At 35.6% G+C, this 18,857-nt stretch overlaps 3 protein-coding genes across 3 annotated transcripts in view; 2 read left to right on the top strand and 1 right to left on the bottom strand.

The window, feature by feature from the left end:
* Positions 1-18,857, top strand: part of LOC126974079 (ATP-binding cassette sub-family B member 10, mitochondrial) — a 220,971-nt gene that overhangs the window by 119,866 nt on the left and 82,248 nt on the right. The window lies entirely within an intron of this gene.
* On the bottom strand, positions 2,971-6,017 carry LOC126974123 (beta-1,4-galactosyltransferase 1-like). Its single transcript, XM_050821550.1, has 4 exons — positions 5,466-6,017; positions 4,764-5,036; positions 4,180-4,395; positions 2,971-3,685 (listed from the first exon to the last, which is right to left on the bottom strand). Exons 1-4 carry the CDS (start codon positions 5,798-5,800, stop codon positions 3,556-3,558), a joined length of 954 nt encoding a protein of 317 aa, XP_050677507.1. The 5' UTR covers positions 5,801-6,017; the 3' UTR covers positions 2,971-3,555.
* Positions 7,327-18,802, top strand: LOC126974106 (zinc finger homeobox protein 4-like). Its single transcript, XM_050821522.1, has 6 exons — positions 7,327-7,907; positions 11,535-11,623; positions 12,819-13,030; positions 14,305-14,503; positions 16,069-16,211; positions 17,003-18,802. The coding sequence occupies exons 1-6, from the start codon at positions 7,460-7,462 to the stop codon at positions 17,211-17,213; spliced, it is 1,302 nt and encodes a 433-aa protein (XP_050677479.1). The 5' UTR covers positions 7,327-7,459; the 3' UTR covers positions 17,214-18,802.

Here is an 18,857-nt window from a genome sequence, read left to right as displayed (position 1 = left end):
GAAAAATAGAGACATTTCGCCGCTATCTTTTCGACGTTTTCACAGCTGTCACAGTCTATGTACTAGGGTTTGTTGTGGAAATCGGTCGGTCTCGTACCCGGGAAATTCAGCTCGAGAAAAGTCGAGACATCGAGAAGTTTAAATAAACATTTTTACGCTTAGCTTTCTTTGTAAATGCGAGGCGGCAGCGGCATCCTTTGACAGCACGGCTCGTGTCTGTCGGTATCCTTAGTTTTTGCCGACAAACGCAAGCGCGACGCGACCCCAGTTGTATTTTGTTCATTCGTGTTTCAACTCCCGCCGTGTTCGGATCGGTCGGATCATAAACCCAGCATAGTGAGTGTATTTACTATTTAGTGACGCACGAGTAATAGAATCGCAGAACAAACAGGTAAGTATTGTTATTATTTATTTAAATAGTTCAAGTGTTTGTTTTGTTTTGTAAGTACTTTTGTATTACCAAAATAATATTTTTGTTTAAAATGAATAGGTATGTTAAAGAAATAAAACTTTTGTTTTTAATCAAATAAGAGAATTGTTAGTGCATAGTATCGACGACCCTTTGGCTCTTCAGTTAGTAGAATCTCTTAAAATGAAAATATCAGATCGTCGGAATACACCTCTAATATCGCTGCTACGCTACCTAAACAGCCCCGATAATTTTATTCTCAAAAAGAGTGCTTATTTTACCGATAATAGCAAGACATTTTTAATTGGATACGCTGAAGACTTATTCAATCGTCTATACCCCACTGTTCCCACTACTACAGCACCTTCGACAGGAAATAATTCAGAAGTTGTCGAAGCATGCGTAAGCGAATCAGAAACTGAACAAGACAGCTTTGCAGCTCAATTAGAGAGAGCAATAAAAGGTGTTTCGAGAAATGGTGAATCAACTAATGCTGTGGTGCTTTCCAAATCAATTATAAAAAAAGAGTTTTTGCTATTTGAAAAAACAGGCAAGAGGACCCCTAATCTGGAAACACTATACAAAGCATTAATTTCATTCAAGCCGACTTCAACACAAAAAGGGTATTTTCCATATCGGGAAATGTGGTCAGTAAGATTAGGAGCCGGCTGTCTGATAAATCTATTAATGCTTTGGTTTATCTTAAGGCATATTTCATAAGAATTAATAAGCAGGCTTAAAGACAGTTATATTTTTCGTATTAATAGTAGATAGATATCTCTTATTTAATTACATTAAAACTGCCAAAAATTGTGATACCATACCACCCACATAGTGAGATTAGTGAGTGATCTTTAGTTATGATGAGAAAAATTATGATTGTTTTAGTTAAGAATTAAGATGTTTGTTTTAAGCTGATTGTTAACAGAGATTTTGTTTTTTATTAAATTAGTGAGATTAGTTATAATAAGAAGAAGTATGATTGTTTTTAGTTAAGATGTTTGTTTTAAGCTGATTGTTAACAGAGATTTTGTTTTTTATTACAGATTAGTGAGATGAGATTAGTTATGATAAGAAGAAGAAGTATGATTGTTTTTAGTTAGCAATTTTGTTTTGAGCTGATTTTTTATTGAGAACTTGTTTTTTTTGTTAAAAATTATGTTGATTTTTTTCATGTAAAAAAAACACAGTTAAATTAAAGACTCTTTTTTATTAATTAAACAAAAATTTAGACGTATTTTATTTTTTCTCGACAACCCGAGAAGACCCGAGAAATCAGGCTCGAGAAGTCTCGACACCCGAGAACTAAAAAACCTCGAGAAATCGGAAACCCTACTATGTACACATAAAAATAATGCAAGTAAAAATATATGCACCAACTGCGCTGGCAAATAGAAATTAAATTAATATAAGATCCATATATTATGTTATTTTAAGGTTTTAATAGTAAGAAAGGGTTTTTAATATTTAGTAAATAATTAATATTTGTTAAGATGTGTCCTATAATATGTTCGGAATGGCTACTCTACATAATATATATTATATACGGTACACTTATATACAATGAAATGCTAGGCAGAAACAGTTTCTTACTTTTATTAGGTCATAGATAAAATTATCGTTTCAACAAAGCCTTCCCGACTTATTTGAACATTACAAAAATAAGTAACAGTTATGCTGAAGTTTTGCACAAGAAACACATTTAATAATGGTCAGGACCAGTAATAAAATGCACTTACAATATAATAGCATATAAACAACCTGTCAGTCCGATAAAGCTTGACCAATTATGATTTGCCACTGTTTGCGTTAGCTTGTGGCTTATGACTTGTTCCCACAAAATGGTGTACCAGCAGAGCCCTCTTCTGTGGCGGTATAATAACGCTACAGCCGTGACATATATCAACAAGTAGTCTTAGGCCACGGCCAAACGAGGCACCGCTGAATATACTTTTCGAAAACATTTAATTAAGTAGGCGTTACTTTGCGGAAATTCATAATTATACAAGACTAGAGTCTCGTGCCAGATTTTGGACATACAACACGTCCTGAGGATGCCTCGTGTACAGGCGAAACACGTGTCGAATTGTTTGAAGACAAATATTGGCGGAATTAACACTAAAGAAAACTCAAATCATTTGTATTTTCAAAAAAAAGCTAGTTTTACGATTTTGTCTACGTCCATTTCCGGAAAGTCACCATTCCAATAGACCGTAGTACACTCGGACCTCGGTACAGTAGTCTCCTAAACAAAACACTTGTCTAAACAGGGCACCACACCGTTGGTCGTTAAACCAAAAATGTTGTTGTGTTTCAGTACCCAATGTGATAAAGTGGTACCAATTAGTGTATATAAACTAATACCTGATATATCTAATGATGAGGTTGTTGCGCCCATTCTTCTCAGGTCTGAAGCATTCGTTTTCGAATGGGTGGGTGGTAAATTTTGACTTTCAAGAAGGTGATGTCACATCCTATTTTGAATAAAAATATTTGAATTTCATGACTGATCTTGATCCATGAATGTTTTCAATGGGGATATTTAAAAAAAAAAACAAATGAACAATCATAATGAATATTTTTTATTGTGGTCACTATTTCTTAAAAGTTCATAACCGGGTTGGGTATTATTTTTATTATAAATGATAAGATGGTGTGCTATAAATGTTAGACTATATTTTAGTTCCCTAGCATGAAGCGCATTATAATCCATTAGCTTTTATGATACTGTAAATAATAGTAAATTTTAGTGTATATTAATATTTTAAAAGCTCCCAGATGAGTTATTTCTTTATACTTCAAACAAAGATTGCTAATGTTTACAAAAATCTAACAAATTATATACTTAAACCTGCCCCGAGAACTATGCTATCCATTGGTGAAAACAGCATGAAAATCAGTGCAATAGTTTTTGAGTTTATAGTGAACAGACAGACAGCACATTCGGGTGAGGCATGTTTTGACTGACTGAAGGTTTACCTAGCGAGCGAAGGCTGCTCGTTCAGTCAGTACTCAGCTATAAAGGTTGGCAACAATCTTGTGATTCCAATGATGTTGCGTGACATTATGGGCTTCAGCAATATATAAACTTGACTCTACATTAAGCCTGTATGTCATCCTCTTCCAATAAAAAAAAATTGATAATACTATGTATCAATCATGATATGAGTAAACAATGGATGGAGTACGGTTGCAACTTCAGTGTATTCCAGTGTGTTTAGTCCGTCTTTCCACATCAAATCCTTAAATATTCCACGTTCTTCCTTTAGTGGTTTACTGAAACAAAATACTTCATGGATGAATCAATAGGATGGTAGATCCTAGAACTTGTTATATTGTGCAGAACCTTCATATACTTGAATTGTGTTTTTAATGTGAGAAGCTGTAAATAATACTTTAACTGGGTGGCAAAGTAAGTGTCATGCCACTATTCACCTTAAAATTTTAAACTTAACTGCAGTAAACTGTAAAATGGTTTGTATCCTATTAATATTATTATATTATATTATTAATATTATAAATGTGAAAGTTTGTATGTCTGGATGTATGTATGTACTTCTTTAACACAATAATATAGCTTACAAACCAGAATAACACATAGAATTATACTTTATATGGCAAAACAACATTTGCCGGGTCAGCTAGTAAGTACATAAATAAGTGTGATTTTATTTAACTTGCAGACTTCTACAAAACTATGCTAGTTATTGTATGATCATAAAGTAATTAAAATATAAACTGGGTGATTGTTATATAAATTTGTTACATACATTTCAACAGATTCATCGCTACTTAGAATATGGTACATGCTGACAGTTGGATCAAATCTACACATTTTTAGATTGTTTGCTTCAACTCTAAAGAACAGGTCATCATTATCTCCGCTTGTTCCATAGTACTTATTACTCATGCCATTTATTGCCTTATAGTCTTCAGACAGGATTGCTATAACACCACCCAATTGGTTATGATATGGCAACATAAATCTGAAATAATAAATAAATTAAATTTGTATAATTTAATCAAACCTTTAAAATTTCAACTATCCAGACGTCTTAGTGATAACCCATTGGTTCAAATCTTCTAAAGAACAAAGAACCTTAAAAGGTGTATAAACCCATATTATTATTATATTATGAGAGGAATCCCAAGTACAAAGGTGATTTATTACCACTAAGTGACCCACATTAATTTTATATCCTCTGAAATTGCTAGTTATTTTAATCATAATTAAATTTTGACTGCATAAGATTATAATGTTTAACCTAAAACAAGCAAGTGTTTTAGAAAGCTTCTGAACACTTATAGCATGATAGTTAGCAGGGAATGTGTTAACAATGTAAGTATGTGATACCTTAGTTTATAAGTATTTGAAGACATATGTCGGGGCAGACTTGTGCATGCATAAATATTTGCTAACTTCAATGGCAATAAGTCTACATCATGAAGAATCAGACAAGGATAGCCAGCGTTCATTGCAGCCTTAGCACCAACATTTAGTAATTTTGCTCTATTAAATGGATGTGTGTCAACTTGTTCAACCACGTAAATACGATAATGTATATGTTGTCTCCTCAAAAATGTATGCATGTGGACTAGGAAACCTCTCAGGTGTTCTGCCCTGTCTCTGAAAGAGAAATTTATATTTTTAGACAAAATATTTTGATTTTATATCTTAGTCACCTGGCTACACTGCCGTCTTATTTAATTGGCAGTATCCCATGCCACTAAAAAATTTAAAAAAAAAAGATAATTGGAAAAATTGCAAAAGGGTCAATTGACTTACATTAACCGCCTTATTCATAATAGTCTGCTAACTTAAAACATTGCTAATTCTCACTCTGTCTTCTTCTATTGACCTAAGTCAGAATGAGAAAAAACACTCCTTAACAGCTGTTTTAAGTTATCGGAACATTATGAATAAGGGGATAAATATAAACTATTTCTAATTGTATTACTACACAGAAAAATCAAGTCCACACTTATGTGAAAGAGGCCTATTTGAATTATATCAAGTAGCACAAGGAATAGCAAACCTCATAATTATGTGTATTACCTGTAAGGAACAATTATAGCAGTGCTATACTTTGGCTTACATTCTAGTGGCGCATATTCTCCACCTTCTTTTATTTTGTGGCCTTCTTCTAAATCGCCATCTAGATCACCCACCATTAGAGATGTATCATCATTCACTACATCATAATAATCACAGTTTGCCAGGGCCGTGCTACTAAAATTAAAGCCTTGAGCTACTTTTAAGCTTTCAAGAATGCTTTCCTTTTTGATATATTCATAGTTTTGCCGCGGCATGTTATTTGGTCGTAAAAATAAAATTAAGGATCCCGCCACCAAACCAAAACAAACAGCTTTTTTCTTACTTACATGCCGCATTTTTGCTTTCAATTCGAAACAAAGTTACATTGTTTTGAATTCAGGTTATTTTTATCAGTGTTTATAACTGCCTCGGATTTTTTTAATTGTACAAAATGTAGGCATACCATATTGAAGAAATCACAAAAATATATATAAATATACAATCGTCTACAAAAATTAAATAAAATCAACAAAACAAAAATTTTTTTTTGATTTTCCAATCATCCAATGACGTAAGAGCTATTTTTTTTATATAAATTTTATGACTTTGTAACAAAGACCTTTATGTCAAGTCTGATTATTTATCTTGATTTTTTGTGCTTTTTATTTCCCAGTTTAATCACCACTTTATTTTAACAATAAAATTATATTTTTAATATGATTATACATTTTTTTATGGAATAGAAGGACAAACGAGCGCACGGGTCACCTGGTGTTAAGTGATCACCGCCGCCCACATTCTCTTGCAACACCAGAGGAATCACAAGAGCGTTGCCGGCCGTTTTTTGAATTGGTGTATAACTTTTTTTGTCTTTTAATAACTGAACTGTGGAGGCGGCGGGATTGGGTTCCTTTTTAATATGGTAAAAAGTCCTTCTGAACACCTCCACCATCAATAAATTTTATTTGGTTGTCCTCGGACCAAGGACTTGATGAAAACTTTAATATAAAGACTCCAATTACTGATATAAAAATAAAATTAATACAAAAAGATATATTAACCGTGACTATTGAAGTTACCGAACCTTTTTTCGTACGTAAAAGCTTATACTTTAGACCCAAAAATGATGTAAATCCTACGTAATAATTTACGTATCATTTATAAATACATAATAATTAGACCAAGAACTAAACAATCCACGGATCTGGTGTAAAGATAAAAATAACGTGTATTTTGGTAGCAATATTTGGCTTCTTGTCTTATTGTCACTAAATAGTTAAATAGTGATGTAATGCCACTGCGACTGTTAAGATCAATTGTAATCGATTATCGCATTGTTTATAAAAGAAACTACGTTCGTTTTTTAAATCTTATCGAGTCGATTATGTATATTTAGAATAGAATTTCTTATACTTTGTTTTATGAATGTAACATTAAAACTATTCCACAAGTTAGGTAATCTTGCACAACAACAAAATGATAGGTCCCGCGCTGGTGTCAAACCTATTCCCGCGATCTTGACCAGATCATCGGTCCATAAAGAAAGAAATAAAAATCATATATTCAGTCGGGTCAAATTGTCACGTTACATGACTAACGACTTTCAGCTATTCAAAAGAAAATTTCTCTTCATATGTAGGTACATACTCTTTGTTAAATACTTAGTTTTGTATACCCTCATTATAGTGTATTTAGTATTAGCCAGTAGGTAGTTACCACTTAGTAAGTAGAAGTAATTACTGGATGAACCAGTAAAAGCTGTGTAAGAAAACGTGGTCATTGTATATTAGCGTTTTGTGTAATTAGTTCTGGTGACTTACAAAATTATGGCACAAATTAAAAAAAAATACGGTGTCAATGACAATTCAGAAGCAGATATTTTATTGGATTCGTTAGAAGCTGTCCGGAAATGTAATACTGCAAATCTTATTGATTGGGATCAACCTTGTCATATCTCATATCGGGATTCCAAGGATTCCGAAGGTGTATGCACACCTCCAACCATCAAAGTGAAAATGACTGACGTAAGCCCTATTGAGATGATGGCGAATAGTTTGATACATACGGAGAATAGGAATGTCAGTGATCTCGATGATTACAACTATATCTCCTTCCTGAAAGAATTTGACGTCGAGGAATCCAGTTCAACGGAAAGTACAGCTAGATCTAAACGCAACAGACATGAATATGATGACGAACCCAGGGAATCGCGTCCCTGGAAGAAAACAAAATGCGCCTCAAATACATCAAGTATTCAGGACCTCGTTGATCTCAGGGAATGTGAGGCACTCTCGTCGAATCCGCTATATTCTGACTCAGATGTTTCGTTTAAATCTGTAAAAAGCAACTATTCGTTTAAGACTCGAAGGAGACGACAAAAGCCGGATACGAATTTATTTAGAGATGTAATACATCGTTCGAAATCTATGAGTAAACCAATTTACTCGGTCAGTAATACTCAAGGTATGTATGTATTATACTATGATAATATAGACTAGTGGTTGCCTAGAGGTCGAAATTTGACCAAAATTATTTAGTTTTATGTTTGAACTTTATTAGCGTTTAAATGGTCAAAAACGTCTATACTCTATGTGTATCATTCAAGCAGTAGTGTGTGTAATATTTATTTTAATTAATTAATTTTTTTATAAGGCATTTTATATAAGAAGAAATAGCTTTATGAACTTCTTCTCCATATATACTATAACTGTGTTAAATGTCACGTTCATCCGTTCGCGTTTATAAATATTTATAATCCTATTAATAATAGAATCCCTTGAAGCCAAACCTTATTGTGCTAGTGCTTTCTTGGACATATCCCAAGCGTTTGATCGTGTATTGATCAAAACTACACTATCTCAATGCTTGTATCGAGATCTAAAATCTTTCTTGCAATACCGATATTTTATCGTTCACAACGGAGAAGCTCAGTCCACACTCTGTCCCATTAAGGCAGGTGTTCCCCAGGGAAGCGTATTAGGACCAACACTCGACCTGCTCTTTACCGCAGACCTGCCAACATCATAATCTCTTACCACCGGTACATTTGCTGATGATACCGCAATCTTGGCGTCTCTTAGTGATATGATAGTGGCTTCATATATACTGCAAAGAGGCCCAAATGTAATATCTCACTGGCTCAAGAAATTGCGGATAAAAGCGATCGAAACCAAATCTGTAAATGTATTCACACTGAAAAGAGGAACTTGTCAGTGACACTGTATTTGGACAAGAGACTTACATGGCAGTAGCATATATTTGCAAAAAGAAAGCAACTTGGCCATCAGAAAAAAGCTCTATTGGCTTATTGGCCGTAAATCCCTTTCTCTTGAGAATTCAAAAGCCAATCTGGGACCCAGCTGTACCCAGGCGTGCTGCATCTCACTCCTACGTTGAAATACTATAGAGATTTCAAAACAAAATACTGCGAATGATAACCAACGCCAGTTGGTTCGTACCTAACGAAGTACTACATAACGAACTTAGGGTACCTACAGTAAAACAAGAAATTGTACGTTATACTAAATAGCACAAATAACGCATATCACAGCACCTAAACTCCCTTGCCCAGACTCTAATTAATAACGAACAACGAGCGCGTCGGATGAAGCGAAAAGTCCCTTAAGATTTGATCCATATAATATTATAGTATTAATAAATGAAATGAAGTGAATGGATGTGACATACCGTGCATGTCAATAGAATCAATTGATGTTCCACATACTGATGAATGTCCCAAACTAGGAGACAGTTTGCAGTAGCAATATAAAGTACTGGCAAAGCTAGGTCATCAAGCTAGTTATCGTCGTGGAAATCTTTGGGGGAGGGCTTTGTCCCGCAGTGGACGTCTTCCGGCTGATAATGATGACCAGATCATCGGTCCATCTTGTGGGGGGGCTACCAACACTGTGTCTTCCGGTACGTGGTCGCCATTCGCCCCACCGACCATCTGTCCGTCGAACTATGTGCCGTGCCGACTGCCACTTCAGTATCGCAATCATTTGAGCTATGTCGATGACTTCGGTTCTCCTACGGATCTACACATTTCTGATTCTCTAAAACATTGACCCCTGAGCGATTATAAGCTTCCTGATAAGGCAAAGCTAGGTACTTATATTAAATTAATTTCAATCTAGTTACCTTCTTTATACTTACAAACAAAATCGTATAAGGTATAAAGCGCTATTTCAAATTTATTAATTATAGGTTTTTGTTATATTATACCTACTGTCTGGTTATTAGATATTGATAAGTATGGCATGTGGCAGTACAACTGTGGTACTGAAACTTGTATTCCCACTACTAATTATTACTTAAAACTATTTAAAACTACAAGTTTTATTAATACCCTTCCTATCTATTAAATTCTATAAAGCTTTCTTTTAAATCAGTTCGTTTATTGTTGTATAAGAAGGTAAGACCTAATAAAAATCCGAACTAGAACTATAATATAAATAATATATTAAATTCAGACAGACGTGGTGGGGGGCTTGGTTTTTTGCACGTTCAGTACCCAAACGCAGGCGTAATTTTAGCAGTGTATGTATCAGTGTATTGATGTTGCAATAAATAATAATAATAAATGTTTCTATATATATATAACTACATATATCGTGTTACAGTGCTTTATATTTTGTCGATGGTACGGAACCCTTTGCGTGCGATTCCAAAATATTCAAAAATGGACAACGTTAATGTGCAAGTTTTCACTACTGCCGGCACTCCTGGAGTGCAACCCGTATTTTTTATCAGAAAAGGTGACGAGTGGTGCAAAAAGTTCACCCGATAGTAGTGATATGTCCCTAAGGTGCAGTGCAGTGCAGTGCAGTAACATGTTAAGTCTCATGAGCTATGTCCACTCTGTTCCTATTGTCTATCACCTTCAACTTTCGTCTTCATGATAATTGAATGCAACGCTAAGTCTTAGTTGGGTCGTTGTTGTTGAATGCTCTGTAGCACAGTAATCCACCCGACGCGGGAAAATCGGTACCACAGGTCACAGCGCGCTTCTCTTTCAACCGTCATCGCGCATGCGTCAAAACATGTCTCACGATCGCTGTTGAGTGCGTTATGACGCATGCCATTGAAGAACAAAAATAGGCACGTTGTGGACTAAGCTATAATAGGCCCAGTTATTTCAATGGTTACGGCTACCTACAAACCAAAACAAAATTATTATTATTAAGAAAGTCATTTATGTTATAATAACTTTTACCACACACGATTGATTTGACACACTAACGATTCTTTTGAATTTCGTAATACATATTTTGTTTTGAACATTTTTTGGGGTCTTGATGTAAAAGCATATATACATCGCCCCACAAAAGACTTACTCGACTTACGGCCGTTTTCAATAACCTATCTATCCTTAGTTTAACTTACTAGAGGTAGACAAATCTAGGCTTTTACGCTTACATACATTTCAATAACCTGTTGACAGATAGCATTGGACTAAGTATAACTATATTGGACATAACTATGGATAGATAAGATCTTGTCATTAAACGGTGACAGCAATGTATCCGTAAGTTACACTAAGTTTAGATAGGTTATTGAAAACGGCCGTTAGCCGAGTAGTAGGCATAATAAGTTTATATTTGTTCCTGGTGGTAACACTATGATTATGACAGTTTCTAGCAAATTCATTTAATATGTGCCTATGTACACACATAACATTATCATGAATATATATCTTCTAGAACTAAATGAAACGATAATGATCATTATTTATAACATAATATCTAAGAAATGTGGAATTAATTAAATAAATAAATTTTATTTAGATTAAGGCAGGCTATAGTACTATGTATACATACGTACGAGTATATAATATAATTTTATTATTACGTAAAGATGATTGATGCTGTATGACAACTTATTATTATCTTGATATAGTTTCGTGCACAACAAGGCATAAGTAAATACAAACGCATGACATCATTGCCTCCGAAATGTAACCGACAAATCTGGTTGGCCTGTGCGAACTAAGCTCTGTTTTATTTAAACTATCATTGAATACCATATGTTTTGTGATGTTGACAATGTTCTGTGTGTTATTAAGTGATTTTGTGTGTTATTTACAATCAGGCACGCCAAGGAGAGAGAAGAGTTTACGCCGAAGTAACCGTACTAGGGCCTGGAAAATTATGGAGCTGTGTTCATGGATTGGTAAGAAGGTATGGCGATAACAGTGATTTAGTAATTATAGAAGAATTGACATTATTAAGCGTTACGAAGGAGTTTAAATATGCAGAATAGGTTGAAACAGGAATTTAAGTAAGCCAAAGTAATTATTAATGATTCTATATTTATATGTATTGTTCTGGCATAATGAATAATTGTCAGACCGGTTCGACTCACGGACCGGTAATCGCTTTAATAAAAATAAATAAGCTATGATAATTGATATTATTTATTTGCAATGATACTTAGAAGAAATCCTTTTAGTAGTTATAGATTTGGCTGAAACCGGCGCGAGCCTGCCTTTAACACTATCAATGTCTATTCACAGTGTTACTGGTAAACTTGACAAGTCAACCATAAAAGGTTTAACTTTGCTAATGTAAAGCTATGCAGTTTGCACCTCAATCCCTTGATTCACCAGATTACAGTACTCACGTTCTTTTGGCGATAGGTGGACACGAGCGAACGGGCTATTTCGTGGTAAGTGATAACCGCCGCCCACATTCACATGTAACAAAGTGATCACCGCCGCCCATACTGTCATTCAACACGAGAGGGATAACAGGAGAGTAGCCATCCTTTCGGATTAGATTACCTATATAAACGCTTATTAAGGTCGCTAGCATGGCTAAAAATTCAGAACCACTTTTATGATAATTCATTCATGACATTTTGAGAAAAGATACAATATTCTAGATCGTCAGCTATATCTTTGTTATATACTTGCAATGTAACTATGTACTATAATACTATATTTTATTATCGGGCAAAAATGTTACCTTTGTTCATCTTGGTATCTGAGACTTACTATCTTTGTAAATAGATATCCGAACATAATTCTACCAAAACTGGAAACAAAAGCCTTCCAACAAATGTAAAACTAAGTGCATTCATCTATGGGAGCGTTTATCAATAATAGTACATATTGATATTATCTAGAAGATATTAAGCGCATTTGAAAATGTAATTACGTACAGTCCCTACTTTCGATATTGGTATAAAGTTTTTATATGTCGCATAGTACCTACCTATAGGAGAATCGCCCCAGTTTATTCAAAAATAAAAAAAAACTCGTCGTTAAATCCCTTTTGACAAGTTCTAAAAAAGGCTGCGACTAGGAATGTCTCGCAAGAAACAGGAAACAATTCTACAGTTTTTTTTTTATTTCTATAAAATATATTATTCCAGGGTTACCAATCAATAGCTGGTCTTTACACTGATATAGTTCATAAAGAACAGACAGAAGATAAGCCCGGATCGAGAGAAGAAATAAGAGAACTGAAGAAGATGGTTGAGGGCTTGAGCGAAGGTCATACGAGGTTGTCAAAAGAGAACGAAAGTCTGCAGGAGCAGATGAAGAAGATGATGAGCAAGCTGGAAGAACTCGAGGGTAAGCTCAGGTAAATTTGACACTTGTATTGTCGTACTATATTATTTGTTACTGCCCGCTTGAGAAATTTCATTTCGGTGATTTTTGTACGATATGAGCTCACAGCGTCACGACTTTTCGACACCATGAAGTTGCACAATGAATCTCAGTCTAGTATAGTATGAAGCGAAATAATCTACCTACCTGTTAAAGATATTGATTGAGCAAGTGACACTCTAAATAAAAACAAAGAATAGATACCTAACTATAATAGTAGCCAAGAAGTCAGTGTACATACGTATATATATATATATATATATATACATATCTACGGTACCTACTACAAGTTTCGTATTTAAAATAGTTTTCACCTCTTATGGCTGCAGTCACGAGGCCGCGACAAGGCGAAGAATTACGTTGTCGTAACACTTGTAGACAAGCAATTCGTCTCACTTTTATACAATTGGGGTTGAGCAGTTTATCAACTGAAAAATAGATCCTGTAGATGAAGCCACAACCTGAGAGTTGAACAAGATATACCATAATTTACGACTCATGCATGCTCGAATGGTTGGCTCAGTTGGAAAGAGCGGTCGGACGGAACCCGAGAGGTCGCGGGTTCGAATCCCGCATCGTTCATAAATTTTGGTACAAATTAAATTTGCATAATTATTCCTAGAAGTGATATCACTTTAAAAATAAACTATTTATGTTTGATAGACTTATAAAGCTCTAGATGAAAGTGAACATGTACAAGTATGGACCTAGTAATGGTAGCTAGGGGTAGCCCGTGAATACCTGATTCACGGGCTATTCTCCACAACTCTACATCTACTGTGCGCGTATTCGTGTGGTAGGGTTGGGTTGCCATCTTGCCATTCCAACTCCTCAAGGAAGTAACTCAAACCTCTGATGTCATCCATGACCTCGGGGAGAGCTCTCGGTGACTCCAGGTGTTTGGCCCGGTGGTGGCCACTCCAGGATGATGTGTGTGGTCGTCTTTTCTGTATCCGTGCAAGCCCTGCACAGTGGACTGTCGGTGACATTATTATTAAAAACATATGCTTGTTGAAGGGGCCTGTTGTTACATGAGTTAGGTACTTTACGACGTAATCTTGATCGTGTGAGTTTCACCAGATTGCGAGAAAGCCTCTGATCTATTCATGGTAGAGCCTCTTTCATCTGTCTGCATGCACTCATCTCCATCCAGTATTTAAAGTAGCTTTGTGTGCTGCCTTATGACAGGCCAACTAGAGGGGAGAGGGGAGATAATAGTAATTAATTTAGACCTTTTGTATGTTAAAGCCGTCAAGCGTCGCAGCCAGGACCCTCGTGTCCCCCTCCACCGCCGCCGCCGCCTCCCCCGCCGCCGCCACCACCACCGGCGCCCAAATTGACAACAAATAGACTAGAACGACGACCCTCTGCTCCGTCTCGGTTAGCGGGGCCAAGACTAACAATCACGCCGGAAGATATCGCGAACGTGAAGCTGAGAAAGACGAAGGTGAGTTTATCTCGTACCTATTCTTACCTGGAATTACGTCGTATAAATGTCCGAGCGGCGTTGTATATACGTAAACATTAACATAGATAACATTTAAATCATTAATTCAAATTAACACCTTATTTCGTGGCAGTAATGTTCAGTCTATTTATTGTATACGATCATTAGAAGTAGTAATACTACGCCACGCGCTAGACGGACGCGAACACGAGACAAGAATATTTTGTTTCAAGTTTGGATATCCTGTTATTTTGAGAGTTTTTCACAGAACACTTTCTCATTGCGTAGCGTTGTATTCAAAGCGCGGTCGTAACTCAACTGAAGGAAAACTCTGCCTAATAGACGCGTAGGGTAAAGTTTTGCTTCAGACATTTTTTCAGTTTGTGAGTCTAGTTGTTTATTGTAGATCAATGTGCGGCTAATTTTAAGTTAAGTAATTATGGCCGCCCACACTCTTGCAACGACAAAGGGATCACAAGACCCGCCTTTTAAGTGACTGTGCACGCTTATTTTTTAACTTAGCCATGTCGTGTCGTCCTGTGAACGCAGCGCATGTTGTTGTATTGACACTACTATCGATATATCGAGATCAAGCGTCCTCTGCAGATCTTGTAATCAGCGGAAGAAATTTTCGCTCGACTAATCCTGAAATGCTAGTACCTAACTACACTCTTGGGGTCGTTCACCTACACGGTGTCTTACTGGCAGAAATGGAAAGATACATCGCGGTAAGATTAGCTATCAGAAAGGACAACTCAAAAGCAGGAGGTGTATACCGAGAAACCGTAAGGTCTTATAATATAATGGGCAATAAAGATACCTTGTGTAATACAGCCAACATTGCATGCACAATTGAACATTTGTATATGCGATAAATTGGAGTGTCAACTTAACTAAGCATAAATACTTGTGTCGAAGGACACTTTTTGTTGTGTAACTCTCTTTTATGAATGAGTACCTTTGCTTAAATACTCTTTTTTGCCACATAACAGACATCTCCAAAAAGGATGGTGGTACCCAAAGACAAATAGACATGTCTGAACCTTTTCAAAATATGGCGAATTGTTGGAAAGTTTTTAAAAGTTTAAATAAATGACACTCTTTTTAGGGTTTCGTAGCCAAATGACATAAAATTGAACCCTTATAGATTCGTTTACTGATCGATGAATTTCTAGCATCACCCACAACAGAACTGCGAGAGAATTTACCGCCAATGAAAGTTAAATTTGGACATATTACATGGGATACTCCTGTTAGGTGGATAGACAGGGGAGACTGTCGGGGCTTTCAAGTAATAGAACTGTCCTAAATGTGTAAGAAACATGTGATTCCCTAAATATAATGTACCTACCTAATAGTGTGAACCTAAATATGTTAATCCCTAAATATATTTTTTATATAAAAAGACCTCGTAGATTATAACTGATAAACTGTTTTGAATAAATAAATAAACATATAAGCAGATTTAATGAAGATTTCATGTAAGTTTCTGTAGATATTGGTTTGGAATGGAAAGAAGGTTATTTCCAGCCATGTGTCTAACGACTCGTCTCATGCAATTTCAGGTAAATCCTGTAAAACCAAAGCCAAAGGATAGTCCGCAATTGTTGGTGACGCAACATATATTGGAAGCGTCACGCGCTAAGCTAGGCAGAGCGCGATCAGCCGCTGCTTCAAGTCCAAAAAAACAACTTACTGAATTCGAGAAGTAAGTAGAATGATAGATGTTTAGTACAGGGGGGGGGATTAAGGCTTTTTGTACAATGCGCTGGGGTCACAGTCATACGAGTATTACATTAGAAAAAAAAAGTATTAGAATGGATGATGCCGATTACGTGTTTTTATCAGTAGCTGCTTTCTTTTTGTCAATCGTGATAACGAATGTATATCAATATTAAAATTCTAAACGTCTTTTTAGTTGGCGATTCTGATTTTTACTGAACTTTATAATGCGGCACTCGTCATCAATGCGATCTGCCCGCGACACTTTCGCTGTAAAAGTCTTTAGGGCTGACAGCGCAGAGATTGTTAGTCGGTAGGGGGTGTTTACATCCGAGCTCGACATATGGGCCCCGTTTCGGGGTCTTCAATACGTACTCAAATGTATTTTCCTCCTCTCCAAAAAGCCCGCTGCAGTGCGGCGCCGGCGAGGCTCGGTCCATTAATCGCAGATATTATCATCATACAAGCTTTATCCAGCTGTACCTAACAAACCACTTCAAAGTTGAGCTCGTTCAACAACGAAAGATCTGTGAACCGCGTTTTGAATATTCAAGACGCGCTTTTTTCGAGAGTCTAATACTTTTGGATAATACTTTAGTTTGTGCTTGCATTTTGCGCTATCTTATCTTTCGTCAATAGACCTTTCTATAAAGAAAAGAGCCCCAATTCTCACGTTTATAGCTGTTAAAAAAAGTAGTATAGGTTGATGTAATGAACTTAGCACATTTATCTAAACTTATAACACAGCACTTGTTAATTTGTGTTAATGTTTGGCAGTCTACTGCAGGGGACGTCAATGACTTCAATGTACCGGCGGAGGGTGACTCGCGGGGGCTCCGCCATCCGCAGCGCAGAGGACATCCGGGCGAGACCTTACCCGGCTAACAAATTCCCGCGCTCACCACGCTCCCCGCGCACCTCTTCTCTCACACGAGTTACCCCCATCTCCCCTCTCAAGTTCCAACTCACCTGTCTTAATGATAAATGACTTAGTTGACCGCCACTGCAGAAAATATTTCTCTGCCGAGCTATTGTGGTCTTTGCAAACGCTAAAATAATAGTGAAATTCAAATGCGCAATTTTTATAATGTTCAGAATATTCGTTTGTTCTATAATACGTGAATGGGTCCGACGGCACACCTTGGGCACAAAACTTAACACTTAATATAATAAGTGTGCGTAAGACATTTCCGCAGTTACTTCTAAGGTCACTTTGGTAACAACCTATGTAGGTTGTAGTTTAAAGATTAACATTGCTGTCGAAATAACGATTTTACACTACATTTTTACTCTTACTTAACACTCTCTATGGATTTTATTTATTAATTTTCGATTCATTATATTAATGAAAGAAAATTAAATAATGAAAGATACATTCGTTGGGTAGAACTGCAGTGCGCCTCGCCATAATATGCGCGCTAGTCTTTTATCTCTAAAGACAAGTTACATTACGAGCAAATGGCTTAAAAAATCTAGAACTGTCTAAAGTTGACTAAAGTAGTTGCGACAAGTAAGACAAGTTAATTCTTTCGGGTCATAAATACAGTTATCCCAGATTGCGTCCCAACTGCCGGGCTTACAACAGCTTCCATTCTGATGAGACGCAATTAGTAATAACCAATTATTAATCGACTCATCGGCGCTAAATTTAACGTATCCTGTAAAACTAATCGGGACGCATGACGGAATGAATTGATGTACCTACCTACACACTAGGACCAAACTGCATGCATTCGTGCTATGCATGTATGCGTGAAGTCTTATTTTTATACATGTATCATAAATTCGCGTTGGAACGCAAAACTGATAGGCTCACCTACCTTACCTATTTTAAGGAAGGTAATCATCGCCATTAATTTCTTCGTTGAGCCATAGACTATATACCTATGATGGATAATTTTAGTTAAAATAATACAAAACACGAACTGTTTTCAAAATATTTTATTTTATAGTCAATAAATTATCTAGACACGCGTATTTGAGGTGTATGTCTCTGGCAACATTTTTATAATAGTTACATATCTGTAAAATAAATATATACCAACGCGAAACATTTGACTTCCACAATGGATGTCCAACATAATTACTAACATTCCTGAAGAATTTTACATTCTAGAAATATAATCCCTTTTTACCTAACTAATCATGACAATAATAAAATTAAAATATTAATTTGACAATATTAGCAAATCTTTAACGTAGTTTTTTGTTGAATGCGATGTTAATTTATGTCTGTATCATAGTTCCAATAGAATATTTATTTATAGTAAACATGATTTTACTAATATTATTATCATGTCACGTTTAAGAATATAAAGAAAATTCATTACTTATTATGTAAGTACTTGACATACGTTTTAGTTCCATATTAATTTTGAGTTCCTAAATACCTTTATCGCATGGTCAGCTAAATTCAGTTGGTCCCTGATATAATTAATTGATCATATTATCTGTTTGTTTGTACCTACTTATGAATAAATCGGTCTTATTGAATTTGATAAAATTGTATGTTATTATTTAATTTAATTTTGATCAAACATTGTACATTTGTGTTCGTAATAAAATCTTTGGAATATTTTGCCTTATTATATTTCCTTTTTTTTACCTAATCGATTAATATATTACATTATTC

Source organism: Leptidea sinapis, chromosome 31 (genome assembly GCF_905404315.1).
Source record: "Leptidea sinapis chromosome 31, ilLepSina1.1, whole genome shotgun sequence".
Taxonomy (NCBI): Eukaryota; Metazoa; Arthropoda; class Insecta; order Lepidoptera; family Pieridae; genus Leptidea; species Leptidea sinapis.
This window is presented reverse-complemented; position numbering and strand designations above follow the sequence as displayed.

Excerpts from the sequence above, each read along its gene's own strand:
- LOC126974106 (XM_050821522.1), top strand. The coding sequence starts at position 7,460 with ATGACTGACGTAAGCCCTATTGAGATGATGGCGAATAGTTTGATACAT. Across the intron at positions 7,908-11,534 it reads CTCGGTCAGTAATACTCAAG|GCACGCCAAGGAGAGAGAAG; the intron begins GTATGTATGTAT and ends ATTTACAATCAG. Across the intron at positions 11,624-12,818 it reads GTTCATGGATTGGTAAGAAG|GGTTACCAATCAATAGCTGG; the intron begins GTATGGCGATAA and ends ATATTATTCCAG.
- LOC126974123 (XM_050821550.1), bottom strand. The coding sequence starts at position 5,800 with ATGCGGCATGTAAGTAAGAAAAAAGCTGTTTGTTTTGGTTTGGTGGCG. Across the intron at positions 5,037-5,465 it reads GCTATAATTGTTCCTTACAG|AGACAGGGCAGAACACCTGA; the intron begins GTAATACACATA and ends TTTCTCTTTCAG. Across the intron at positions 4,396-4,763 it reads TCAAATACTTATAAACTAAG|ATTTATGTTGCCATATCATA; the intron begins GTATCACATACT and ends TTATTATTTCAG.